Here is a 25,806-nt window from a genome sequence, read left to right as displayed (position 1 = left end):
ACATGTCAACCGGAGTTGAATGGGGGACTGCGGAAGCGGAAGCACCGGATGTACACCGGCCTGTCTACGCAAGAGGATGATGCACGGTCAGTGTTGGTCAACAGGATGGCGCAGTTCGTCGAAGTCGGCTGCTGAGCCGTTGGGATCTGGCAGGTCTAGAATGCAGCCAGATTCAGTACACGTATAAACCCCCCCCGTCCCGTCAAGTGCTCGTACTTGTTCGTGAGATATATCAATCTGTTACATTTTCATCTTAACAAGCTTTTGGATGCCGCCTATGGCAGGAAACGGGGAATTGATACGCTGCATGCGCGCTGCAGCCAAGTGCAAACCCGCCAAATGGGCCGTGGGGTGGATGGACATCTGACGACCTCCGCCCCGATGTGAAGGCGTCGTCACCGGCGAAGTTCTAGCGTCGTTCGACGCTGTTCGCTCAGTGGTGGGACAGAGCCAACCCCACCAAAATTCTGCGCCTGTCTTATCGGAAATGCCAAGTGAGACCCAAGCTGCAACCGTCTTGCCGTGTGTCGTCTTGGGCTCGCATTTGTCTGTTCAACAAATTTTCGAAAAGCTCATGAGATTTCCTCTTGTTGACTTCTTTCCAACCTTCCAGTTCGATCTGTAATTGGAGATCCCTCTTCTGGGCCTCATTCACGGTTGGCGTACCCAGAGGGAAGAGAAACGAAACAGCCCCCCAGACAGGTTGCTGACGTGACGCGACCCCGTTCCGTCATCGAGAAAATAAAAGACTAAAGGGCCCCCTGTCAGCCCCTGTGTTTGATGAACGGGCACTAATTCAGGGTGCGTGCAACTTTAACTTGACCTCCCATCTTGAGTTGCCTCGACTCGTCCGTCCGCTCCCGCAGCTCCCGATTGAAACAAAGACGACTTTGTTCTACCGAGAATACACAACACCCCCGATCAACCCTCTCACGTGTCCAAAAGTTTTGGCAGTTGTACGCGTTTGCGACTCCTCTTCCGAATATCACCGTCGATCACGATTTGATTCTGTACCCGTTTAACCCGCCCCCCTGAACCAGCCATGCCGGGAGTTGACGGGCCCTCTGCTGGTAACGACCAGAACGGCCCGTCCCCAACGACGACCACGAAAGATGCGCCGCCAGCTTCGAAACCAGCTGTCGAGCTCGACGACTTTGGATTGCCGATAAGAAAGTATGTCCCGCCACCGATTGAAATGAGCGAGGGAAGCGATGGCGGGGATGTCGCAACAAGTGCGAATGGATCCAAGAGTCCACAGATGGGCGCGACAACCGTGCAAGATGACGGTCTGTGGCGCATAGAGAATGGAAGGAAGGCAGGTCAGTCTGTTGCGGGGTCCACAAAAGCAAAGTCGGACGGCATTAGGAATGGGGAAGAATCAGGCAGCGACGATGAGTTCAAGGATGCTGTTTCCCAGCGGAGGGGCGTGGATGAAAAGAAGAAGGAACCTGGTGCATCGTCGGTCACATTCTCAAAGGAGTTGGAGCAGAGCAGCAAAACGACCCCAACAGGAACATCAGCACAAACCTCCACCGGACTCGATTCCGAGCCTGCCGCTATCAAGGGTGGAGAAGAAGATTCAGAGAGGACGAAGAACGAGACAGTGGATCAGGCTGTCCAGGAGACCAAGAACCCACAAGGCCACCAGAGGAACAAGTCGAGCGTCGCAAACATGCCCGCTGAAGCCTCAGAGTACTCGCATCAGCAGCTCACTGCCAAGCAGCCTGAAAAGGTACAAGGTGACGACGATGGGTGGCAAACCATGCCTGCCTATGCTCCGTATGATATCTACGACGATGATAACAGGCTCATCGCTAAGGAATACCACGAAGAGGATGACGACCAAAAATACGGCTATGGCAATTTGGGTGGAGCTGGCAAAGGGTATACCAAAGTCTTGGTAGACGACGATGCCGAATCTGCGACTAGCATGGACGAGAACACACAGTACCTATTTCAAGGCCGCGACGCCGCTGGAACCAGTATCACGGAGGATGAGGAAAACCAGCGCGACGCTGTCAGCCAGTTGCAAGCCACCAAGGGTTTGCTGACAGAGGGTCAGAGAATCGCATATGTAGGCCTTACCAGACTGGAGCTCTCAGCCATGGTCAAGACAGTGGAGGAGTCTATCGGAGTCTCGTCCAAGAGCAAAAAGCATGTCGCCACGGCTGCAGAGAGCATGCAAATGTGGAGCCAGAAGATGATGATTCGACTGTATTCGCACATGGATATCAGTTCGGATGAGCAGGTCATGATTGAACAGTTGAGCGCCCATGGGGTCATTCCAGCAGACTTGACGCCTGTTTTGATGGCGAACGCTCGTGTGAAGAACCCAATGGCGGAGGAGAAGGAGAAATGGACGTCGACCAGCTCGAGGCCTTCCCGTGCTGCTTCGCTCGTCACCACCAACTCGGACGACAATGCAGAACCTCCACCGCCGTACTCGAGTAACAACGAATCGGAGCTCGCTGAGCCTGTCCAGGTGCCCTCTCAGATGTCGACGGCGCAAAAGATTGATATCGACATCAGGTGGACGGTTCTGTGTGATCTGTTCCTTGTGCTGATTGCGGACTCCATCTACGATTCGAGGGCCAGGGTGCTGCTGGAAAGGGTGGCGAAGGACTTGGAAATCAGCTGGCTCGATATTTGCAGATTCGAGAAGAAGGTGACGGATGCGCTGGAAATGCAACAGAGCGCTGAAAAGGAGAACTGGGATGAAACAGAGCACATGGAAAATCGCCGGCAGCGCGCTTTGACAAAGCGCTATGCCATGATGGGCCTTGCTACGGTTGGCGGCGGCTTGATTATTGGGTTATCTGCGGGATTGGCGGCTCCTATGATCGGTACCGGTCTAGCAATGGGGTTTTCGGCGATTGGTGTCGGTGGGACAACCGCGTTTCTTAGTGGCGTTGGAGGTGCTGCTATCATCACGTCGACTGCAGCGGCGTCGGGAAGCATTGTTGGTGTCAGAGCTGCTAACCGGAGAACCGGAGCTGTCAAGACTTTCGAGTACAGACCGCTGAACAACAACAAGAGAGTGAACCTCATCGTCACTGTCTCCGGATGGATGACGGGCAAGGTCGACGACGTCCGGTTGCCGTTTAGTACTGTAGACCCAGTCATGGGTGATATATACTCGGTGTTGTGGGAGCCGGAAATGTTGACCAGTATGGGTGACACCATCAACATTCTGGCAACAGAGGTATGTTTAGCAAAAGCAGGAGAAGGGGGGAAATCTCTGCTGACACAGGTGATGTAGGCTCTCACACAAGGTCTTCAGCAGGTCCTTGCCAGCACGTTCCTGGCAGCCCTGATGTCTGGTCTCCAGATCCCTGTCATTCTCACCAAGCTCTCCTATCTGATCGACAACCCATGGACCGTGTCTCTCGACCGTGCCAACATGGCCGGTCTCATTCTGGCAGATTCGCTCATTGACCGCAACTTGGGTACTCGTCCCGTGACACTGGTCGGGTACTCCCTCGGCAGCCGCGTCATCTTCTCTTGCTTGAAGGAGCTCGCCAAAAAGGGCGCCTTCGGCCTGGTGCAAAATGTCTACCTGTTTGGAAGCCCCATCGTCGTCAACGCCGACGAGTACCTGCGGGCTCGCTCGGTGGTGTCAGGGCGCTTCGTCAGCGGATACAACAGAAATGACTGGATTCTTGGGTACCTGTTCCGCCTGACCAACGGCGGCATCAGGCACGTCGCAGGGCTGGCGCCGATTGAGGGCATCCCTGGGCTTGAAAACATGGATGTGTCTGAATGGGTTGTCGGACATATGTATTACCGTACCGCTATGCCCCGTTTGCTTCGTGAGTGCGGGTGGTTGGTGGAGAGCGACGAGTTCACCGAAATCGAAGACCCAGACCCGGATAACCACCAGGAACGGCAGCGCGAGCTCATCAACGAGATCGAGGAGGCGAGAAAAGAGCTGGAGAGGGAGGGGAAGTCGAATGAGAAGAAGAATCGGTTTAGCTTGTTTGGCAGGAAGCAGAAGCTGCAGAAGCAGGAGTGGGAGGTGTATGAGGATTCTTCCAAGACGGGTGGTGCAAAGTCTAGCGGCAAGACGGAGGACAAGGAGGGGAATAACCATGGAGTGTTGTTTGACGTGGACGCTATTCGTGCCGAGCTGGCTAAGGAGGCGGCCAGCAGCAAGCAGAATGGTCAGAGCGTGGATGAGGAGGTGCTGCAGGTGAAGGAGATTAAGAGTACGCTGCCGCCTATGAAGCTGGATTCGTCACGGACTAGGGGGGACAGTTTGAGGGAGAGCAAGAGTTATGATGCTGTTCCGTCTGGGTTTGGGTCTCCGAGCAGGAATGGGGGATCGGATGAGTACCGCTCGGCGGCATCACCACCGGCGTATCAGGGGTACTCTAGCATCTCTGTGGGCGGCGGCAAGCAAGACAGTGGCTATTACCCGGCGTATGGTGGCGGTGGTGGATTTGGGGACGATGATGATGGGATACAAATGACGTTTGATACTGGGATTGATGATCGCAAGTCTTCCTCGCCGACCGCGGCAATAACAACAATAACAACAACAACAACAACAACAACAACAACAACAACAACAACGTCAACGAGTAGGGGAATGGACTACAGCGGCATCAATAATAACAACAGCCATGAGCCACCCCGCCCGGAACTGAGAGGCTCGCAAACCCTCCCGAATATCGCGTTGGCGGATCCCTGGGCGGACTACGAGGACGATGATTTTGGGAAGGAGAAGGAGATTGAGATGACTTTTGCGTAATTGGATGTTTGTTGAGTTAGGAGAGAAACATTGAGGTACTGGTAGAAGACATGAAGGAGGATATAATTGTTTTGTGAAAGCATTGCGTTTTTTGTCACATGGATGAACTGGGCGGGCATGGCGTGGTAGGGAACTTGACAGGTTGGTTAATGGGGGCGGCAATGGTGGGATATAGGTTAGTTTAAGGGAAAGAAAAAAGAAGAGATGTTAACGAAGTTACATATATATACAGGAACAGACGAGGCTAGGTTACTTAGACAAGAGGAGCGAATGATGAGAGATATCCAGTGAGCGGTAGCAAACATGAAGATAGTAGTAGCATCACAAAACACAACAATAAAGCGTGGGTCGATCTTTTGAATTGGGTGTTGTCTTGATTATTCTGCCCTCTCTCTCTATAGGTCTCGTCTATAGGCGCGCAAGATTGGGTGGGTGGGGTGTTGTATTTGTTTTGATCAGCGACGAATCTCAAAACCCTCCTCTCCCTCCACCACATCCCGATCCTCCTTGTCGAGTTTGACAACCTGGGAGCCTCTCGGCCCCTTGTCCACCTCTTTGAGGAACTTGGAGAGGGCGTCCTCCGCCCCCTGAGCCTCGCCCTCGACCTTGTTGTTGTATGTGTTTCGGACCCAGCCGGTGAGCTTGTGCTCGGCTGCGCGGGCGCGGGTGAAGTATCTACCATGGATGTATATATCAGCTTCCAGCTATTCGAAATCTTTTTGTAGCAGACACTACGGGGGGTGGGGGGGTGATAAGAGGAAGCCAAGTCGAGAAAGAAAAAAAAGAAACATACCGAAATCCAACTCCTGTTCATTTCCCAAAAAAAAAAAAGGAAATAACCGTGTTAACCGGACAATATCTACTACAGTAATCGGGCGGCATGGTATATTAACCAACCTTGCACCATCCCCCCATGAGCGAGGAAATAAACCTAAGAACCATCATCATCGTGTTAGCCAGACCTTTGATATGAGAGAGACAGACAGGGCGAGGCCAGACAAGGTGGGGAGACTGACCCCTCCATCACTCACGCCCAGATGATAAGACGGGACGAACTTACTCTTTTAACCATTTTAAGAAATCTAGATTTCTCTTATTTTTCTGATTGTTTTTTCGTCTTTTACTAGCAACACTGCTATGTAGATTCGAGTAACTCAATCAATTTAGGTGTGTAGAGCAATGTCTAATCGATAAAGAATGGAAATGAGGCTAGTGATGTCACCGGCCAAGACATGACTTAGATGCAGATGAGAGCTCCGATAAGATAAGGGATATCCCCCCTTTCTTTCAACAACTCACCCCTCTTATCATGTCAATCAGATGACTACCAACAAACAAACACGGCAGGTATACAGGTGCATTCAGTACATTCATGATGAAGCTAAAAAAAAGCCGGTCTAAAAAACCCCTTGCCCGTTGCCCAATGCTCGCCCTCAACTCAACATACACCACAATTCAACCTCCCCCTATTTCGTATCAAAGCTGTACTGCAACCAACCACCCAAGGCACGCAAACTTTCCCACCGTACATTCTCGTCCGCCTCCCCCATCAGCTCCATCACCCTCGTCTTTAAACCAAGTTTCTCCAGCTGGCCCCTCTTCTCGGGCACCTCACGCACCAAACACCCAACATCATTGCACGCAATCGCCAGCACCGATTTGTCGTCCTCCCACGGCTGCTTCATAATATCCACCAGCTTGCGGATAAGCGCGCCGTTCTCGTAGTCTAGAATCTTGCGGGCGTTCTCGGCCCAGAAAACTGTGTTGCGGTGGGGTGGGGACCAGTGCAGACGGCCAGAGTTGACTTCGCCTACATACTCGTCAAAGGTGGTCTTGGTTTTGGTGTACTCCTCGAGCAGCTCGCGGAGCCGGTCCAGATCTTCTCTCAGATCGGGGTCGTTGAACTGTCTCGTTTTGAGGGTCTCCAAAAGGGTTGGGAGGCGGGCAAGTACTGCGATGGCAAGCAGCGTGTTTTGATTAGCGGTGAGGATGTTGAGGAGGGTGGAGAGGAGTAGGCGGGTGGTCTTCTCCTTGGGGGAGAGTCGGAGAAGCTGGGTGTAAAGAGCGATGAAGTCGTATTCCCTGGGTCAGTTAGCACTACCGAACAACATGTGACAGACAGGCATCGCCTTACTTGTTGAGATCGTCGCCAATATCGGCAGCCTCAAAGCTGAGCTGCCAGATGACTAACAGCACATGGTAAAGCAACTGAAGACCGACCCCTCCACCGAGAGAGCCCTCAAAGCCGCTTCTAGAGGGATTCGTTGTCCCACTCCAGAGGCTGGCCGTGGCGTCACCACCGCTGCCAATACCCGCTGCCGCTCGTAGAATCTTTACCAGGGGGGCCACAGTCTCGCTCCGCTGCTCCCAAAACTGCGCCCTGGGAACACGACCATACAAAAGTGATGAGTACTCTTGCACACCGATATCCTGAAGACCTGCGTCGGAATTCGTTGTGAGGGACGAGAGATAACTGTAGATGAGGGGGAGGGCCTTGGAGGCGGCCTGGGACTCGTCTCTGGAACCAGCCATGAGACTGACGAGCACAGTCGAGGTCAGAAGCGGGATCGGATCGTCGGTTACAGTTCTGTGGCCGAGAAGAGGAATGAAATGTTGGTAGGGATCGCCAGTCTTAGCAAGTGCTTTGGAGAGCGCGGGGACGGCTAGCAAGATGGATTCTAGGTTAGCTAGAGCACTTTGCAATACAGGGTACAGTTCTGAAAGATGACAGAATCCATGTCGGGCATCGTCCGGGAGGAGTTGCTTTCTGCCACGGAAAGAAGGGGCCATCAGATTTCACATGGGAAGCTGTGATGGCTCGGCGTGGGAAAGGACGACATACTTGTGAGGAGGTCGTTCAGGAGGACGAGGATATACTGGACCACATCCTGGCGCTTGGCGGCCAATTCCAACACACTCTTCTTCCCTGATCCTCCCACGAACAGGGCGCTATATCCCTCCAGATCGGACTCGATTGTCTGTTTGCGCACGTCTTTCTTGACCTTATCGACGGAGCGGATGCGAGCGAGCTGCTCTTCGGTCAGGGTTCCTGCGCGCACGGCGCCATCCCAGGGAATCGGCCGCTGACGGATGTTGCTTTGCAGCGAGGCCAGATACGTCGGTGGATCGAGCGACATGGTGCAGGCAACCGTGGGTATCAAATGGTGAAGTCGGGAATGTCAATGTGGGAGCTGGGACTTCGAGGTTGGCATGAAGCTCTCAGCAGCTGGGAGCGGGCCAACCCAAGTTACGTAACTGCGCCAGTGGGCTTGGCATCGCTGGGTGAGGCGTGGACGTCTCTCTTGCAGCTGTCCGCGCCGTCAACCGAACCAACGCCAAACACTCGATCCTGTCAAGGCAGCAGGCCTTTCAATTGCTACTATCTATACGAGAAGCAAACTGGCGCCAACCTTAATGAAAAATTGTCTACCTACTCCGTACGAATCCAGGATATCCAAATCCTGTTCTCAGCTTGGCCAAACTGACAGGTATAGAACAGTTCTCTTATAAGTGGGATTTCCAAGTCGTTGATATACCGCAGATATATATATATATATATAATACGGCGTCACTCACCCATACATCACGTGTCTAGTAAATCGAATATGTTGGTGTCTCCTCTTCACTGCCATGGCCAAGGCCTCTGGCTGATGGGGACGGGGTCTTGCACATGCGCGCGCAACGGGATGTTGCAAGGATCATGCGATAAGTGATAATCGTCCAGTGAGCCAAGATGGCGGGGCCTGAGTGGTAAACAGTGGACGTCACCATCAAAAAGGGGCACGGAAGGGGGGGCTCTAAAAAAGCAGGGCAACAGGCCAAACCAGCTCCTGTCTGTCGGGCATGGATTGGGGCTGTTTGACCGCTGGACAGGTACAGGCACCTCCTGCGGGCTGCCAGCTCACTCGCGCATATTCCCCCGTCCATGCAACACCCGAGCCGGACCTACAGGACCGAGGCGCTGTTGTAGGTCAAAGATCTAGATCGGCCGAGAAAACGCTTGCGCAAAAGAAGCAGGACCCTGAACACGATGCAGAAAGGAGGGGAAGGGGAAGAAGGATCCGTTACAAAACGATGGGTCAGGTCCAACCAAGGGTGCAAGGGGAGAGAAAGATGACGAGAGGTGGGCGTGAAAACCGAGAGGCTGGGTGACAGTGGGTGGATTGGTCGTGACAGCTTCGGTTCGCGGGGAGGTTGGGAACACAACCCACACTGAGCCCGACCACCGTCACCTCACCCAGCCATTTCCAATTCGCGACTTTTGCAATAAATCCCGCCAAACTGCATTCCCCGCCCGGTTTTCCTCCCAGTCCGTTTCCCCAAGTCCTAGGCATTCTTTTCTCCTGTAATTTTTCCTTCTTTTGCATCTTGCACTGTCTCACCACACTATTGACAAGAGAGCTGCTTTGAAGCTCCATTCAAGGTGTTATCGCAAGCTATCTTGAGCGGGTCTGTCACCAAGAGTCGACTTACACGCATCTCGTCGCCGAACTCAGACCCCCAAACGGACAGGAGAATCACGGGCGAAAAGCTGTTTTACACGACATCCACGACTTTACGATTTGGCAAATTGTCATTCATTGGATTGCGCCGAGCAGGATCGCGTCAACATTGAGAATTTTTCCCGGCTTCACAAGCTATCGGCGCCATCTCACCGCTCCGGCGGGCTTTCAATCACTTTTGCGGTCATCATCACCAGAACACACATCAAGCGACCAACTTCCCGAGACAGTCTCTCAGCTCGCTCCCCAAAATGTTGCGGCTCTGGCTTTTCCTAGCCGGCTCGGCCGCTGCGATCCCCTTCAACAACGGTTTATACGCCGCTGGTTATGGCTATCTCGTTCAGCGCGACGGCTGCCCAGTACCATGCGGTTACCAAAACCAGTACTGCTGCGACAACAACTCAGCATGCGTCACCAACAACGGGATAGCAGCCTGCACACCGGCTGCGGGAGCAGGCGGTGGAGTGGCCTGGTACACGACAACCTGGACTGAGACCAAGACTTATACCAAAACATGGCAATCCGTCATTCCAGCTGCGACCGGTGTCAGCGGCGCCGACTGCATTCCCGAGGCCGGCAGCGGGTGGATTGCCTGCGGATCGATCTGCTGCGACTCTTGGCAATACTGCCAACACGCCGGGCAGTGTATGGCCAACCCCGGTGCTGGCCCCGGAGGCGTGGTTATCGTGACAAACACCAACACTGCCGTGCAAACCGTCACCACCCAGTTCAGCGCGCCATTTCGCGTTACTAGCGGCACCGCGACAACGACGAACTCGGCTGGTGGAGCTATTCAGACGGGGGATGACGCGGAACCAGTGGAGGGCGGCACAGCCGGTGGCTTGAGCCCCGGTGCCATCGCCGGTATCGTCATTGGCTCCATCGCCGGTGTCGCCCTTCTCCTCGCCATCTGCGCTTGCTGCGTCGTCAGGGGTCTTTGGCACGGTGTCATGGCCATTCTTGGGTTCGGCAAGAAGGACAAGAGAACAAAGGAGACCATCATCGAGGAAGAGCGCTACACCCGCCGCGGATCCTCGCACGCCGGGCGCACCAACCACGGTTCGTGGTATGGCGGCCGACCTAGCACAGTATCATCGCGAAAGGATAAGAAGAGCGGCGCCGGCCTGTTGGGGATGGGAGCCGCGCTTGGCACTCTTGCGTTGCTGCTCGGATTGAAGAAGGATAAGAAGAAGAGAGCCCCGGTCAGGAGCAGGAGTGATATCAGCAGCAGCTACTACTCTGATGTTTACACAAACGATAGTCCTAGTACGTTTTCTCCCTGACCCCCTTCCACACCATTTGCAAATGAATCACTAACAACCCCAACCAGGCTCCCTCAGCAGCGACAGACGAACCCGCCGATCCCACCGCCATAGCAGGCAAGGGAGCAGGGTAACGAGGACGACCACGACACGTGTATCCCGCGCCCCGTCGGCGAGGTCGGCCAGATCACCAAGGAGGTCTCCCCCGCGGTGATGATTGAGCTTATTTTCATGACCTCCGATTTTTACCCTTGCCATCTTTTCAGAGATTCAACGGAGAAAAATAAACACAACCCTAATGGATCTTTTTTTCTTTCCGACGAGCAACACGAAGTCGACTTGTACATATTAAGCCCCTTGCACACACACACACATCGCCCCTTTTGCCCTTCTGCACATGTGTTTTACTCTTGCAATTTTTGTTTGTTCTACGCTGGGGATATAGAGTTTTGGCTTTATTTGTGTGTGATTTTTGAAACCTGACCCTTTTTTTTGGTATGGTATGGGATGATGGGTGGCTTATATTCAGCACTGGCGTTTTGGGCGTTGTCGAGAAGCAAGCAAGCCATGCGAGAGGGAAAGGGAGGGGGGGCTTTACTCAGGGAATGGAGATGTGGTATGGAATTATGTAGAGGAACTGAAGAAATGAAAATGAGATGATGTGAATTCTGATATCTGTATAACGAGCCTGCTGAATGTGTTGAGTGAATGTAAACGAGAGATAAATGTAACTGGTCTTACGTTGGTACTTTCTCTTTGAATGGTATTTTTTTTAATATAGCAAACCATCCGAATAACCTCGTCCCTGGCCGCATCGTCTCTCCACCTGAAGAGTCTGAACTATATATACATCATAACGCTACCAAGCGCGGGGATAAGCTAGGCTTTTGGCAACGATGGAGCGTGGTGATCTAACGTTGACGAAAGCAACACTGCCAAACCAAAGACCTGGATGGTAGCTGGCGCCTCTCATGGAATCAATCAATCCATGTAATCTTGCCGATGCCCCCAGAGTCCATGTAGTGCTCTCTGGACCTGCTATTGCTCCAAGCTGGAATTGTCTAGACGCGAGATCAAGGACAAAAGGGGGTCCCATAAAGTCACCATGCTCATATATCAAATATCAGAGGTTAAAACACGCAGTAGTTTGACTTGCTTGTTACTTCCAAATTCATTTTCCGTCCGGGAGTAATTGACACATGCTTTTCCCACGAGAAACACCTTGGCTCCGCCCGTGATAACTGAATCACCAGTCTACTCTGGGTATCATCATCGCCCAAATACAGGCGAGAGCAAATCGTCATCATTAGCTCAAGAAAAAACAGGCGTGACCTCGAAGACGTGATATTGGTATGCACACCGCAAAACCCGTTTGGTTGAGAAGGAGGTTGCCCATTTTGCCAGCAGCGTTTTTTTACGCTACAAGAAATATGCAAATGCCCATGACCCCTTGCCACTCCGGTGTAACCCCATAAAGCACAAAGAAACCCGTGGTCATTTTCTTTACTCCTCCTCAACGTTGCCCTTCTCGGAGACGTAGATACCGTCCAAGAACTAGAAGCAGTGTTAGCACCATAAACCTTATCTTCCTCGTAGCACTGTAGCAAAGTGGCTGTTGGTCCACCGTAGCTGGGGCCTTCACACACCTTACGGATATCCTTGTTCCGCACTCTGCAGATCTGCTGGATATCGGCGGCGCTCTGGGAAACAGCCTCGAGTGAGTTACCCTGGAGGATGAGCTCATCCTTCTGAGCCTTGGAGGCCTCAACCTCAACACCGGGCTGCATCACGACAGTGCGGACGAGCTTCTCACCGACGAAGTTGCTGTAACACACCCATTCGTCAGCCCAAATTCTTCTCCCATGTTCCCAAGTTCCAAGTGTTCGTCACATCTCCCACACTCTGCCATCCTGGGGCTGCACATTCGTTCGTAACATACCGGATCTCGACGACGTGGTTGCCAGTCTCCTTGTTGACGTCAAGGTTGACGTTGATGGGGAAATGGGCATAGACGTAACGCATCTTGTACTTGAAGCCCTTGGTGACACCGATGATCAAGTTGTTGATAAGGGTGCGGACGGTGCGGAGAGCGGCAACGTTCTTGCGGTTGCCATGGTGGATCTCGAGGCCAATAACGCCCTTCTTGATGACGGAGAAGTTGACGGCGATGTGGCTCAGGTCCTTGGTGAGCTTGCCTGTTGGAGGAGCGCGTTGTTAGGTTACTGTTTCTCGCCAGAACGGGACAGCCGCATTGTCCGAAGCTGTTCCCGGCTCCAAGGTGAAGATTGTGAGTTTCTGCTTACCACGGGGCCCCTCAACCGTTACAAGTCTCGACTTGATGGAGATCTTGACTGTATCGCAAAATCCGTCAGCAATTGCCCTTGCTTCCATTGACAAAATCCCAAGCAATCCCGCCCGATATCGATCGAGTCGTCCCAATAATCGCTGGCTACAAAAACCGGTCGGGTCTCGTCATCGTCGTCGTCGCTGGTAATTCGATATGATGGCGCCCAAAGTTCCTCCTTCTTTTGATCGGGCGGGACGGAATGGATTCATTTCGACAGCACTGCACACGTACCGTTCTCCGGGACCTCGATGGTCTCCTCACTGTGGATGTAACGCATGGCTGCGGTGCTGTTGGGTTAGTGAGGAGGCAAGTTGATTTCTCGTCGTCAAGGTGGACGGAGGTCAGTTGCAAGCCCGAAAAAAACCACACACGATTTTGGGACCCGGAATAATTCAAGTTGTGCGCCGGTTGAGCCTCCAGCTTCTGTTAGGGCAGAGGTCTAAGCGCTCCTGCGATTGGTCCAAAGTGGGGAGGCTGGAGCAATGTGGGATACATTCTGGCCTGTGCGTCTTCTTCTGTCGCCTGCCGCAGGTGAATTTCACCCCTCACCACCAGCAAAACATCAACGTCGAGCCTGGGTGGATTGCAAAAGAGGTTTCGAAGCAAAAGAGGTTTCGAAGCAAAAGAGGTTTCGAAGCAAAAGAGGGAAATACAACGCGCTACATTTCAACCGAGCCCCGTACAGGTTACTTTCGGCCACATTCTTCACATGAAGTTGATTCTGAGCAACTCCTTGGTTGGTTGACATCACATCTACCATGAATATTGGCCTGAAAAGAGATACCACTTGTTGTCCTATGTTAAGACTTCGCAGGTGCTTGTTCTCAGCTCTGTATACTGATTCAGCTCTTTATTTTAAATGGGGACCCGGGCCTTGAGCTGCGTTATACATGGATATGTCGAAGGTGTCTCACTTCTCACTGATCAGGAAGGCCATCAACCATCTCCTTGCCCACCCTAGAGTTTGATGCCGTAGGAATTTCGTGTACTTAAAAGACTTGGGGACTCTCAATGTGTCTAGTTGCAAGTCTCAGTCTCTCAAGCTACTTCACTAGACTATTTTGATGGTTTTGCAATCCCCAATGCACATGTAGTCGACGAGGTGCCATGTAAGAAGGGCTGATGAAATTCCAACTTTCATCACACAAGGCTTTATACAGTTCACCGAAGCACTTATCCATTGAACATCAAATGAGACCCTTATATACTTAATACCGGTTATTTAAATTGTCCTTTTTTGATCTTGGACACATGTTTAAGTAGAGTACCGATATCAACTTGCCAGGAGGACGGCAAAGCCAAGCTCGCAGTCAATGGAGGTCATTGGCCGACGAAGCCTAGAGCCCCACCCACTATCTGGAGCTCTCCCGTACCGCGCGCAGTGCTTCCTGCCCGCACCGACAGCTCGCAACTCCAGACATCACAGGAACAACGACGGCGCAACACAGTTCAAGCTACAATTTATTCGAACTTGCGGTCTCTCAGCCTTGTAACTCCCTGTGAAAATAACACATAACAAACGTATCAAAAAAACCCGGGCTCTGCAGTTCCTTCTTCCTCAACAATTGAGCCGCCGCCATCAGTGTCCAGCCATCCCAGCAGTCCAGCTCCACATACATCCAAGTCCACGACGACACATCATATCATACAACCAGACACAAACAATAGGGCAGCAATTTTAGAGGAACGAATACAAGCCCATCATGTCGTACTTCTTTGCAACCCCCGTCGATATCGACATAGTGCTAGAAGATGCCGACGAGAGGTCAATGGTCGATGTCAAGCTTGATAAGAACCGACGGGAGAAGGCACCCTTGTACAACGACGGCGAATCCGTCAAAGGCGCCATCACAATACGGCCAAAAGATGGCAAGCGGCTAGAGCACACAGGCATCAAGGTCCAGTTCATCGGCACAATCGGTATGCGCCCCCATGTCCTCCAGTTCCCTCCAAATCCAAAACTCTAACCCCATTGCGACAAATAGAGATGTTCTTCGACCGTGGCAACCACTACGAATTCCTCTCTCTCGTCCAAGAACTCGCCGCCCCAGGCGAACTCCAACACCCACAGACCTTCGATTTCAACTTCAAGAATGTCGAGAAGCAGTACGAGTCTTACAACGGCATCAACGTCAAGCTGCGCTACTTTGTCCGTGTCACGGTATCCCGTCGCATGGCCGACGTCATTCGCGAAAAGGACATTTGGGTCTACAGCTATCGCATCCCCCCCGAGATGAACAGCAGCATCAAGATGGACGTTGGTATCGAGGACTGCCTGCACATCGAGTTTGAGTACAGCAAGAGCAAGTACCACCTCAAGGATGTGATTGTGGGGCGCATCTACTTCTTGCTTGTGCGCCTAAAGATTAAACACATGGAGTTGAGCATCATCCGCCGAGAGACGACGGGAGCGGCGCCTAACCAATATAACGAGAGTGAGACGCTGGTTCGGTTTGAGGTAGGCTATTTGCATACTCCTTACTCACCTTTGTAAAATAGGACTTTGACAGCTAACAGCTTTAGATCATGGACGGGTCGCCATCAAGAGGAGAAACGATACCTATCAGGCTGTTCCTGGGCGGGTTTGACCTAACACCAACGTTCAGAGATGTCAACAAGAAGTTCTCCACGAGATACTACCTCAGTCTCGTCCTTATTGACGAAGGTAAGCAGCTTTCTCGCTACGACTCACAATGTGACTGGTCTTCTAACAACTTGGTAGACGCGAGGAGATATTTCAAGCAATCAGAGATCATCCTGTATCGTCAAGCCCCGGAACTCACCAACGGGCCAGATGGCCTACCAGCCCCAACAGAGGATAGAATTACCACTGTGCCGGCGTAAGTTGGTCAGGACTTGGCGGCGGTGGCCATGGCGGTGATGAGAGGCATCCTTTGCTGACAGCTTTGTGGGTTCAGGAAAAGGAAGGAAGGGACCAGTTCGGATTGAGAGAGGGCTTTTTTTTGGTGACAGCGAGGAGATTCTTGTTTCTGTTAGCGAATTTGGCTGTACAAAGCTTATGTTTGATAATTTTCTCCAGCATTGGGCAGGGCGTTTTTTTGGGTTTAAAATAAAGGGGTTGTCTCGTCTTCAATGTCAGCCAAGGATTTCCTCCCGAGTAGTTGTTCGCTTATGGTCACCGAGTGTACACAAGCAGAAGCGCAAAATGGGGATAGCTTTTTGACAATGGCAACAAAAAAGGCATCTCCCAATTTTTGATTCTCCTCAAAAAGCTTTAAAATAAAAGAAACAAAACCCCTACTACAAAATCGGAAAAAGCATTCATTACAAGACCCAGCAAAAAACACTAACACCCAGCCGCAGCCGCATCCCTTGGTACCCATCCATCTTCCCTTTGCTTGGCTTACTCCCCCTCCCCCCTTCCATCTACAAATTCTACGTTTTTGCTGATGTCTGTTCTAAGCAATATCCATCATGTCCACGTCTTCGTCACCCTCCCCCATGATGCCAAACTGATTATTCTGAATCGCCACAATCCTGTCCAGCTCGAGCTGGTAGTTCTTCCTAATGTCCGCCAGTGTCAGCAGCTTCCTCGGCGCCTGCCCCTCCGCCGGCCTCGACAAGAACGACTTCATCTTTGCAACCAGCGCCGCGTCCTCCTCCTCCTCCCCATCCACCCCGTTCTCGACATCGAGCTTCTTGGAGAGATCCTCCAGCTGCGCGTCGAGGTCATCACCACCACCGCCGCCGTTGTTAATTCTATGAGCGGGGGGGGTTGATTTCTCCTCGGAAGAGACATCCTCCAGAATGTAAGCTTCCTCGGGCGGCACGCAGTTCAACGCGTTGATCAAAAGAAGATACTGCCTCGTGACCTGCGTGTCCAGCGCGTCGCCGTTGACGCTATTGATCTTGTCGCCCTCGCCTGCCTGGCGGAGCTTTTGGAGCCTGTCGAGCAGGATGGCGGCGCCACCGCGGTAATCGTTGTGGCTGATTCTCCAGGCGTAGAGGATCTGGTGGTAGGGTACCCCGCTGAGGACGTCGCGGGTGGCTTTGCACTTCTCGAGGAGGATGTCATCCACCTTGGGCTGCAGACCGGAAAAGGGGAGGCTGATGAGTTGCTTGTTTTGGCCCGTCTCGCACATCTTCTCGACGAGCTTGCGGAGGTAGGATCTCTGCAGGGCTTCGTCCTGCATTTGGAGGAGAGCAGAGTGGGCTTCCTCAAAGTGGGAGATGGCCGTGGAGGCGGTGAACAGACGGCTCAGCATTTCAGTCTTAATGCTTGCTGTGTCCAGCGCACCGGTTTGCACGAATTGAAGAGCCAGGCGGGAAAACTCCACGACGTACGAGTAAGCCTTTTGGCGTTCGAAGAGAGAGACGATATGGCTGTAGTAATTGGGGAGCCCACTGTTAAGGAGGTTCCATTCTGTATCGTCGAGGAGGCCGGAGCTGTGGCGATCCATGTGCTTCATGGTGATGCTGAGGCCAATGGCTGCTCTTCTGAAGTAGTAGGCAGCGGTGTCGTAATCCTTGTGTGCAAGGAAGACACGACCTTGGATATAAATGGAAAAGGGATCCTGGTCGGCGAACGGCTTGAGCTCGAGTGCAAGATCTGGTCGGTCATGTTTGAGCAGGCCGCATTGGAGAAGGCACGTCTGGAGGATGGTCGTGCTGCCAGGGGCGCAGAGGTCCAATACCAGGTCCGTGATGGCGGAAATTAGTGGCTCATTGCTATCTTCTGGCAACCCATAGAGGTGACCTGTAAGCCCCTCCAGGGCAGTCACAGTGTGTGTCTCCTCCTGTCCACGCTTGGCTAACTGAGGAGAAGAAACACCAGACACCACCGCAACTCTGGCTGGAATGTTCAGCTCTGTCTTGACCATCCACCTCAGATGCTCCAGTCTTCGGAGAGCCCCGATTAATCGCCGGTAGATGGAACCCACGTCGAACCGCGAGTGAAGTGGGCTTTCCTCTTCATTTTCGATATCAAACTCCATGTGAACGAGAAGTACCAGCTGACTGAAGAGAACTCTCCGGTGAAGCTCGACTGCATCTTGAACAGAGCGGACAATGACCTTCCGCCCAAACCCAGTGAATTGCTCTCTAAGCTCCTGTGAGTTGGCGTCGCTCGTGGCTGTGATCAAATCAAACAGATCCTCATACAGACGAGAGGTTACTGTCCGGTAGTTCTGACCAAGAATGTCGGTGACTTGGGCGATATCGTCATCCCCGACCGATGACCAAAACCCTGCCCGATCTAGGAATAGCTGCATCCTTTCACTGTCCGGCAGCGAAGACTCTTGGAACAACTCGGCTCGAAGGGCAGCGTGGCTTAGTTGGGATGTACTGTCGTTGAAACCTTCCACAAATGTGAGACCGGCAGCAACCAGAGCAGCGACATCCTCATCCTTCTTCTCTGGACTCGAAAGATTGTGATAAACACGGTCCATATCACTGCATTCCCTTACGGCAGCAAGCAAGTCTGCGCATGCAATCCACACCATTTCTTCCTCCGGATCATATATCAGTGCAAGAGCTTCGCCCCTTTGCTTGTCAAGCTCAAGCAAAAGACGCCAAAACCGCATCCACTGCGTTTCGCTTGTACCCCTGAACTGCTCGTAATCAGCACCGCCGGCTGAGGTCTTTCCCAATGCCGCCGTGGACCCCAGAACAGAACAGATGGACTCTACAATACTCTTGCCGGCTCTTGAAGATGTCTCCTTGTAGGTACCCAGTCCCTTCTCATAAACGGCCAGGGCAGTTTCAAGCGTAGCCTTGGAGAATCTCCCAGGGAAGAAGATAAGATCGAGCCATTTCTCAGTGGAGTCGATCGAGTTCCATGGCCCCGAAGCTCCGACTGTTGGTGCCGAGTTTTCAATATAAACCGTCTTCCACCCGTCATCAAAGCACCGATTGCCGTTCCGTGGGTGTATTTGCAGCCTGTGCACGCGATAGCTGGTGTTGTTCTTCCACAAAGCCCAGAGTTCCGGCCCTTCTGTTTTGCCCATGACGGCGAAGTCGGCCATTGACCAGACATCCATCGAGGATGGGCTCGGAGGAATCAATTGCTGGCCTGGGAAGTAGTCGGCAACATGAATCGACCCCTGATCGTTGGCCTTGACTTTCCAGAACTTGAACTCGCCGTTACCGACAGGCGAAAAGGTCGTAACCAGACACTCGCCACGAGCGCCTTCCTCTATTCGGATTAGGTTGCTCTGCGAAGGATTGATGTTCCATGACGACCCTTCCTGCACATCCCTATTCGCATTCAAGATGTCGCCAGTGTATAAGATTGAACCTGTGCGCACGTCCCACACCCTCATTCTGTGATCTAAGCAAATCGTGAATAGAAAGGCGGTGTTTTCGAGTCCCATGGTCGCCACTGCTGTCGATACGGCCGCTGTCAACTCCATGTTGATCTTTTCGTATCGGACCGTCGGGTTTCGCTGGAAGGGAACAAGCCCACGCAGACTTTGTCCCCAGCCGGCAACATTGTAAATGGTTTCTTTCCAAGGCGACGCATGTACTGTAAACATGACAAAATTAGCACCAATAGTTCCTGCAAGGCATATGACATAGAGCCTTACCATCGTGTGTCTTGTTTCTGTCAAACTTCAAGATGCCGCCGTCATGCATAGTGACGATAAACTGATCAGAGTTGACAACCGCAAGGCGATGCGGGTGCTTAAACCCAAACCCTGGCGGCGAGTATACCCGGCAAGCATCTCCCAGCCCCCCATCACTCGTTGTCTTGTTGCGGAAGAGCTCAGGTCGCAGTGTGATCGAGTACAGCTGGTTCGACTGGTCGACAACGAAGACGCACAGCGAATCGGTATCCTTTGGGTCTGCAAAGTCGATGCATGAACTGTGTATCGCAGAAGGGAAGCGAAGGTTGAGAATCAATGGCGCATCGACGACTTGTTGCTGCTTGCAAACATCGGCGACGCGAATGCTGAGAATGGTGCCATTTTCGAGGACACGCCAGAGGAATGCTCTGGGAGACTTGTGGTGTTTTCGGTAGTAGATGGAGGAGGCAGTCGCAAGGCTCCTTGACCGGTAGCCCTTCTCGTCGTCGGTGCTGGTTCGGTTTGAGCTCGCCCGTCCGTAGGCGCTTTGCGGTGCGACGCGGAGCTGCACAATAGACGATGGCGAAGCAGGCTCTAGATTCAATCGCGCCTCTTTGTAGAGTATCTCAAACTTCCTGGAGGGCATCTTGACCCCATGTGATGTTTTTAGCGACCAATTGACGATCCCGGGGGCGTTGTCGCGTTTCGTTGCTGGTAGAAGTGGTCGCGGTTCTTGAGCTTTGGAGGGCAGAATTCTGGCCGCCTTGCCAAGCAAGCAAGGAAGCTCTGAGCAAGACTGGGCAGAATGGCCCGGGCTGAGCTAGGGTGGGTTTTCTGATAAGCTGATAAGACGCAACAGGCGGGAGCATCTCGACCAATAAATAGCCAACTGGAACCTTGATTTATGCTTTTGTTTTGTATGGTAGGTAATAAGCCAAGAATTCCATGCAATTTTTTCAGTACTAAAAGTACAAGCTAAATCAGATAAGATCATCCTACAAATGCAATGTCTCGAAACGCCTTGCCTGTCTCTACCATGACCCTTCATTACCATCCCATAACCTTTGCAATGCATCCCGTCCATCCTTCATGTCTGCTCAAATAAATACATGTATACTAGACTCATTGACCCCATGCCTTTGGAGAGAATCCATCAGTTCTTCTCCATGTCCTTGGGAGCCGGGTCCCCGATACCATCTTCGCCAATCGCGAAAAGACAGTCACTCTCTGGCAGACAAGGGCTGTCGTAAATCTTGGCTATTCTTGTCTCAGCCCTTCCCTTCTTTAAACTGATGCGTGTTGTACTGGCATGTGCGATGATGTTGCCGCCGATGGGCTTCTTGGGGTCGGGGTTGAACATGGCTGATGGACCGCCATCGACCTGTGCCACCACCTGGTTCGTAATAACGACAGCAATCCCGAACTCATCAGCAAGACGCTGAAGAGTACGCATGAACTTGGCGAGATGGGTCTGACGAGAGCTGAGCTCACCACGACCCAAAAAGTCAGTTCGGTAGAGCGAGGTGGCTGAGTCAACAATCAGAAGACTGAATCGTGTCTCGCACATCATGGCGGCTGCTTGATTCAATAACTGCAGTTGATGATCCGAGTTGTACGCTCTTGCATAGGCGACATTGTCGAGAACCTCTTCCCCAGAAAGACCATATCGATTGGCCACAGCAAGAAGACGGACGGGGCGAAAGGTGCCTTCTGTGTCGATGTACATGCACTTTCCCTCACCGCCACCCATATCAAAAGGCAACTGACATGTCACGGCCAGTGTGTGGCAGATTTGTGACTTTCCCGTGCGAAACTCGCCGAAGATTTCAGTTACGCTGCCGGTTTCGATGCCACCAGCCAACAGTGTGTCAAGGTTCTTGGAGCCCGTCGTGATGGAGATGAGCTCACTGCGACGCTGATGCATTTCCGTAGCAGTAGTGAAGCCCATGGGAACGAGTTTCGAAGCTTCAGTGAGGATCTTTTGAGCTTTCTGTTCCGAGATACCCTTGATCTGTTCAAGTACCCTCCTTGGTGTATAGGCGACGGACTCAACCGTGTTGTAGCCTCCCTCGATGATCATTTGAATGTCACGTTTAGTCAGACCTGCAACGCCCTAAAAAATTCTAAGTCAATGCTTTTGGAAATGGAAGGGTGGGAGGTAGTTAAAACGTACCTCCAAGGCTGCGAGGGGTGTGGGCGCGCCAGGGTTGGGTCCCCCATCCGCCATCGCTGATTCATCGTATTCCTCGTGAGCCGACATGTTTCTTGATCCGCGAGGGTGGACAATGCTCTCTTTCCTGTTCCAGCTTCGGAGGTTTGTGATACAATCAAGTATGGGATTGGAAGGGCGAAGAAGATGCGTGTAGGTGAAAGTTGGTGTTGACCCGAATAAATTCAGTGGGCGCGGGGCGCGTTAAGCTTTGGAGCAACAACGACGCGGAATCCCGTGACCACTTTCGCCTGACCTGTGAAGGGTGGGTCGAGCAACCTGCGGTGCCAAGACCACCACCCCGCTGCGTGCCTGGAAATGTGGGCATGCCGATTGGGTCCCTTGGATCTTCATGAAGCTTCAAAGTCAATATGAATTTATATTTTTTGATCCACAGTTACGATTAGCCAACAAAGTTTCCCCAGCAATTTGTAAAAGCGGAAACGGTGATAACAGTTTCCAAAAATACGGGCCTCTCAAATTCATACCATCCTTCTCCGGCCTCCGAAGCTCACTCCTTAAGTTTCCTGTCTCATCCGATGGCTAACACCCAAAAGCTATTTCCAACATGGCGGTGTATACAAGTTCATAATTCATAGCTACAGCTCTGCCTTCAACCCCATTCGACTATGTCCTCGGCTTATTGGGAGACTGGGACGCAGTTCTGCCCGGAACTGGGTTCACGGAGTGGTCAAGCTTCCTTGGGCCTCCAAAAGTTCCAGCTGGTAGAATCTCGAATCCCCCGTTCACCCTCCGAGAAGAACGGTTCAAGTGCAAGTCTCCGGGCCCAAAGGTCGGCTCGGGGGCTGGTATGCTGCTCACTTGTAACAGGGGAGTCTGTGTTCCACTGGGTAGTCGAACTGAGAATCCACTGGGTGTACGGGCCGGGGTTTGAAAAGGATCTGGGGGTGAGTCCTGCCCATTCCGCGCACTATCCACCTGATGGTACTGATACTGTCCTTCACGAAGTGGTTTTGGCGTATAGACACTCGAATTGAGTGCTGATGAGTTGCCCTTCCCACTCCCGCTTCTTGCCGAGACAGACTCTCCTAGCGACGACGCTGAGCTTTGCTGACTAGGATAACGGGGTATTTGTTGACTCGAAGTGGGGACGTAGATATCGTGAGGCTGTCTCGATCCATGCCCCTCCAAACTTCGAAGTGTATCCTCATTCAAGCCGCCCATTGTTCGAAAAAGCGGTCGTTGGCTCTCCAAAGAGACTTGGGAGACCGGTGGTAAGGCAGAAGATTGGCTACTTGCCGTCGAATTGGAGGATACAAGCCTCGCAGTAGCTGGGTCGTCCTGGGATGCAGGTCTTGAGATCCATATCCCATCAACCTCCACGCCACCCTGTATAGCTCGAACTCCGAAGGGGATATCGCTCGTTCGCTTCATGCCAAGACCTGACCTGCGCATCTCCTCCACCCGCAGCCTCTTCTCATCGTCCAACAGCTCTTGTTTTTTCACCAGACGGTTATTCCACCAGAGTTTCATCAGCCCTGCACAAAATACAGCCACTATTCCCATAGCTAGGATCTGCCAGGTACGCCTAGTTAGCAAAACGAAACCCTCAAACAGCATGTTGAGGAAGGTAGAGGACATACAAAAGTCATCTGCTGCCACAACTCCCAAGAAACAAAAAAGATGCCGTTGGCCATTGTTGTTTCGGGTGCATAGAGCTGTGCCAGATACCGATGAAAATACTGCTAAGTTTGGGACTGGCTGAATGCTAGAGGCTAACGAGCCTCCAGGCTGGTAAGGTGGAGATGATGAGTTTCGAGAGCTCGGGAGGGTTGAAGGTCGGTGTCTCGGTGGAGAGGTCCTGCCTGGAGCTCTGTGCACTGTGAAAGATTTCACGCTGGATGTTGGTCACCAGAAGGAAAGAACGATGTGGTAAGGCTCGGGTACGTCGCCTTTGACTTGTTCCACAGATGGATTCGTTGGAAAGTGTCTGGCAGACCAGAAGTGTGTCGCTCTTGGCTTTTTGAAGAGCCACTTGACTCTTTCAAATCGATGTCGTCAGGTTCGGATGAACTCCTATCAAACTCGTGACTTGAACCACCGCTGTAACCCGTTTGTTGCAACTCACGCGGACCCAAATGGATACGACCAAGTGTAACGGACAAGGCGGCCTCGCGGTGATGCCCAGGGGGAAGCTGATTTTGGCAACTCTGGCTGCGAACGGCTAGTTGCATTCACAGGGCTGAATACTCCGGGATGACGCCTTCTCAGTTTTCTTCACGATACCACTCCAATGGTTAGTGAAACGCAGGGCAACCGATGGCCTCTTTGCCAGAGGGGTGGTGCAACACAAAGTCCTTGTAAAAAGTTAAGAGCAACAAGATTGAGATGGATGAGAACAGCCCAATGACAGAAACTACAAGAACTTTACACTAGACCGGACGACAAACGACGAGCCCACTTAGCCACTGAGCAAACGATCTGACGAGGTCTCCCTATTTTGTATTGGAAACAAGACAGTCTTTCGGGTACCGGCATTCAACAAATTCTAGCGCCGAAGAAATCACAAAGCACCCCTCATACACCGCAACTCTGCCATCACTCTCCCGCCCGATGAGCCTACGAGGCTCGTCCTCCCGCCATTCTAGACGCGATCCATTGCAATCTACAACCCGTCAACTCGCACACTCACCAGCACAAGTGGGGCGTTCCTTGCATCCCAATGACCACCACCTCCTCACCAGGCTAAATACGCAATGTACACCTGAGAAGATAGCAACCTGGCCTTTGAGCTTTAAAACCAGGCTCTGGACCCACAATCGAGCCTTGGGGTGGTGGTGGTAGTCGATGTGGTAATGATCATCGTCTGTCAAAGGGGGCAGCGGCTCGAGAACTGACAAGAATAACGCACAGGGTGCCAGCAAATAGATTACTTGCAGTCGAAGCTTTGCCCAAGACCTTAGCCCTCGCCAAAGGGTTGGTAGATTGCTTGGCAATTCATCCATATTGCCGCAACATTCAGCATTTTCTCCTCGGCAATTACCTCCCCTTCTCTGCAGCAATCATGTCGACTTCGGCGAGGACGAATGACGCGGCAAACACGGTGAAGTTTCATCGTGGGGGTTTGCGCATTGCGTTCCACTGGACCTTATGATCACCATCGGAGTCATGGGAAGCAGCTACGAATTGGCCGCTTTTAAGCATCAAGACGTTAATCGAATCCACAATTTTGAAGCCGTTGAACATGATGGCGAAATTCACAGCGCCAAGGGCAGCTGAGGTTGAGGCTGGCAACCCATGCCAATGATCCGCACCAGTAGACGTTGCCAAGATTATGTAGGACTCAGCTGAAAAAGGGGGCAGGGGGGTGGCTTGGCGTGTCACCCTAACAACCAGTTCTTGTCAGTCGTTTCCATACCTTCCTGATTAGAAACAAAAAATGAAAAAAGGGGCCAGAAAGATTGCATCGTCTGAAATATATAGGTAAAAATATCTCTCTTTATACCCAGTCGGACAAGACCTTCTACATCACAGCTGATATGTGACGAACACTAATGAGAAAGCTCACTGCGTATTTCATACAACCAAAATATCTTGAAGAGGGCAATCTAGCCTGAATGAATGGCAAGAGGCTTCCCTCCCTTGCAGCTTAGTCGAGTTAACGTCTGGAGTATTCCTGGCGGCCCCACCTCCTCCTTGGACGTGCTTGTGTTTCTTGGTGGGTGATTAGCTGGTAATATTAAGCTGTCAGAGCTGTAAGCTGACCAAAGCTATCCCAATCTGTTATTATTCTCACCTCACTAACCCTTCCTTCAGTTAATGTTCTTCAAAACAGCTATCAGCCATGACTGACTCATCGTCAACTCCCGATTCCCACCAAACCTCCCTTGGCATCCCTAACCGCCATCTCACACACAAGATCACTATCGCGCGGCCCCACAGAATCATATAAACCCCTTTCAGCATGCAAAAACCAAGGCTTCTTTCACCTCGGCCTCCGCCACCACCCCCCAAGGCGCCGCCGCCATCCTCTCCCAATCCTCCCAACCCTACGATCTCGCCGAGACTCTTTTCAGCTTCACCACTCGCGACGAAAAAAGAAATACTCCCTCCAAAAAAAAGGCCGTCTCGTTATGGTAGTTACTTACAATCCAGCCGGCAAAGTCGAAACAACCGATCCCATCCACCCACCCTGTCACACAACCAGGTTCTTCAGCATTGGCGAAGATGACCTCTTCCACCTTACTACCT

At 52.2% G+C, this 25,806-nt stretch overlaps 9 protein-coding genes across 9 annotated transcripts; 3 read left to right on the top strand and 6 right to left on the bottom strand.

The window, feature by feature from the left end:
• The first annotated feature begins 456 nt into the window (after nucleotides 1-456).
• QC762_113500 (uncharacterized protein) lies at nucleotides 457-5,115 on the top strand. Its single transcript, XM_062885769.1, has 2 exons — nucleotides 457-3,202; nucleotides 3,260-5,115. The coding sequence occupies exons 1-2, from the start codon at nucleotides 1,043-1,045 to the stop codon at nucleotides 4,748-4,750; spliced, it is 3,651 nt and encodes a 1,216-aa protein (XP_062748780.1). The 5' UTR covers nucleotides 457-1,042; the 3' UTR covers nucleotides 4,751-5,115.
• Nucleotides 5,106-5,822, bottom strand: QC762_113510 (uncharacterized protein; the record flags this gene model as incomplete). Its single annotated transcript, XM_062885770.1, has 3 exons — nucleotides 5,106-5,425; nucleotides 5,617-5,681; nucleotides 5,811-5,822. The coding sequence occupies 3 exons, from the start codon at nucleotides 5,820-5,822 to the stop codon at nucleotides 5,206-5,208; spliced, it is 297 nt and encodes a 98-aa protein (XP_062748779.1). The 3' UTR covers nucleotides 5,106-5,205.
• Nucleotides 5,823-6,216: 394 nt separating this feature from the next.
• VMA13 (H(+)-transporting V1 sector ATPase subunit H) lies at nucleotides 6,217-9,073 on the bottom strand (the record flags this gene model as incomplete). The annotated part of the gene is made up of 3 exons (XM_062885771.1): nucleotides 7,593-9,073; nucleotides 6,885-7,413; nucleotides 6,217-6,832 (listed from the first exon to the last, which is right to left on the bottom strand). Exons 1-3 carry the CDS (start codon nucleotides 7,885-7,887, stop codon nucleotides 6,217-6,219), a joined length of 1,440 nt encoding a protein of 479 aa, XP_062748778.1. The 5' UTR covers nucleotides 7,888-9,073.
• QC762_113530 (uncharacterized protein) lies at nucleotides 8,104-11,146 on the top strand. The gene is made up of 3 exons (XM_062885772.1): nucleotides 8,104-8,238; nucleotides 8,346-10,518; nucleotides 10,583-11,146. Exons 2-3 carry the CDS (start codon nucleotides 9,504-9,506, stop codon nucleotides 10,726-10,728), a joined length of 1,161 nt encoding a protein of 386 aa, XP_062748777.1. The 5' UTR covers nucleotides 8,104-8,238; nucleotides 8,346-9,503; the 3' UTR covers nucleotides 10,729-11,146.
• Nucleotides 11,147-11,607: 461 nt separating this feature from the next.
• On the bottom strand, nucleotides 11,608-13,401 carry RPL9B (60S ribosomal protein L9B). Its single transcript, XM_062885773.1, has 5 exons — nucleotides 13,093-13,401; nucleotides 12,818-12,865; nucleotides 12,454-12,709; nucleotides 12,161-12,338; nucleotides 11,608-12,068 (listed from the first exon to the last, which is right to left on the bottom strand). Exons 1-5 carry the CDS (start codon nucleotides 13,136-13,138, stop codon nucleotides 12,018-12,020), a joined length of 579 nt encoding a protein of 192 aa, XP_062748776.1. The 5' UTR covers nucleotides 13,139-13,401; the 3' UTR covers nucleotides 11,608-12,017.
• Nucleotides 13,402-14,060: 659 nt separating this feature from the next.
• Nucleotides 14,061-16,038, top strand: vps26 (Vacuolar protein sorting-associated protein 26). Its single transcript, XM_062885774.1, has 5 exons — nucleotides 14,061-14,781; nucleotides 14,847-15,319; nucleotides 15,385-15,526; nucleotides 15,584-15,701; nucleotides 15,780-16,038. The coding sequence occupies exons 1-5, from the start codon at nucleotides 14,565-14,567 to the stop codon at nucleotides 15,808-15,810; spliced, it is 981 nt and encodes a 326-aa protein (XP_062748775.1). The 5' UTR covers nucleotides 14,061-14,564; the 3' UTR covers nucleotides 15,811-16,038.
• A 230-nt stretch (nucleotides 16,039-16,268) lies between these two features.
• QC762_113560 (uncharacterized protein) lies at nucleotides 16,269-20,144 on the bottom strand. Its single transcript, XM_062885775.1, has 2 exons — nucleotides 19,407-20,144; nucleotides 16,269-19,345 (listed from the first exon to the last, which is right to left on the bottom strand). The coding sequence occupies exons 1-2, from the start codon at nucleotides 20,029-20,031 to the stop codon at nucleotides 16,281-16,283; spliced, it is 3,690 nt and encodes a 1,229-aa protein (XP_062748774.1). The 5' UTR covers nucleotides 20,032-20,144; the 3' UTR covers nucleotides 16,269-16,280.
• A 171-nt stretch (nucleotides 20,145-20,315) lies between these two features.
• On the bottom strand, nucleotides 20,316-21,645 carry rhp51 (RecA recombinase Rhp51; the record flags this gene model as incomplete). Its single annotated transcript, XM_062885776.1, has 2 exons — nucleotides 20,316-21,498; nucleotides 21,559-21,645. 2 exons carry the CDS (start codon nucleotides 21,643-21,645, stop codon nucleotides 20,539-20,541), a joined length of 1,047 nt encoding a protein of 348 aa, XP_062748773.1. The 3' UTR covers nucleotides 20,316-20,538.
• A 576-nt stretch (nucleotides 21,646-22,221) lies between these two features.
• On the bottom strand, nucleotides 22,222-24,775 carry QC762_113580 (uncharacterized protein; the record flags this gene model as incomplete). Its single annotated transcript, XM_062885777.1, has 2 exons — nucleotides 23,199-24,775; nucleotides 22,222-23,130 (listed from the first exon to the last, which is right to left on the bottom strand). The coding sequence occupies exons 1-2, from the start codon at nucleotides 23,250-23,252 to the stop codon at nucleotides 22,222-22,224; spliced, it is 963 nt and encodes a 320-aa protein (XP_062748772.1). The 5' UTR covers nucleotides 23,253-24,775.
• Nucleotides 24,776-25,806: the final 1,031 nt, after the last annotated feature.

The sequence above is a fragment of the Podospora pseudocomata genome (assembly GCF_035222375.1).
Source record: "Podospora pseudocomata strain CBS 415.72m chromosome 1 map unlocalized CBS415.72m_1, whole genome shotgun sequence".
Lineage (NCBI taxonomy): Eukaryota > Fungi > Ascomycota > Sordariomycetes > Sordariales > Podosporaceae > Podospora > Podospora pseudocomata.
This window is presented reverse-complemented; position numbering and strand designations above follow the sequence as displayed.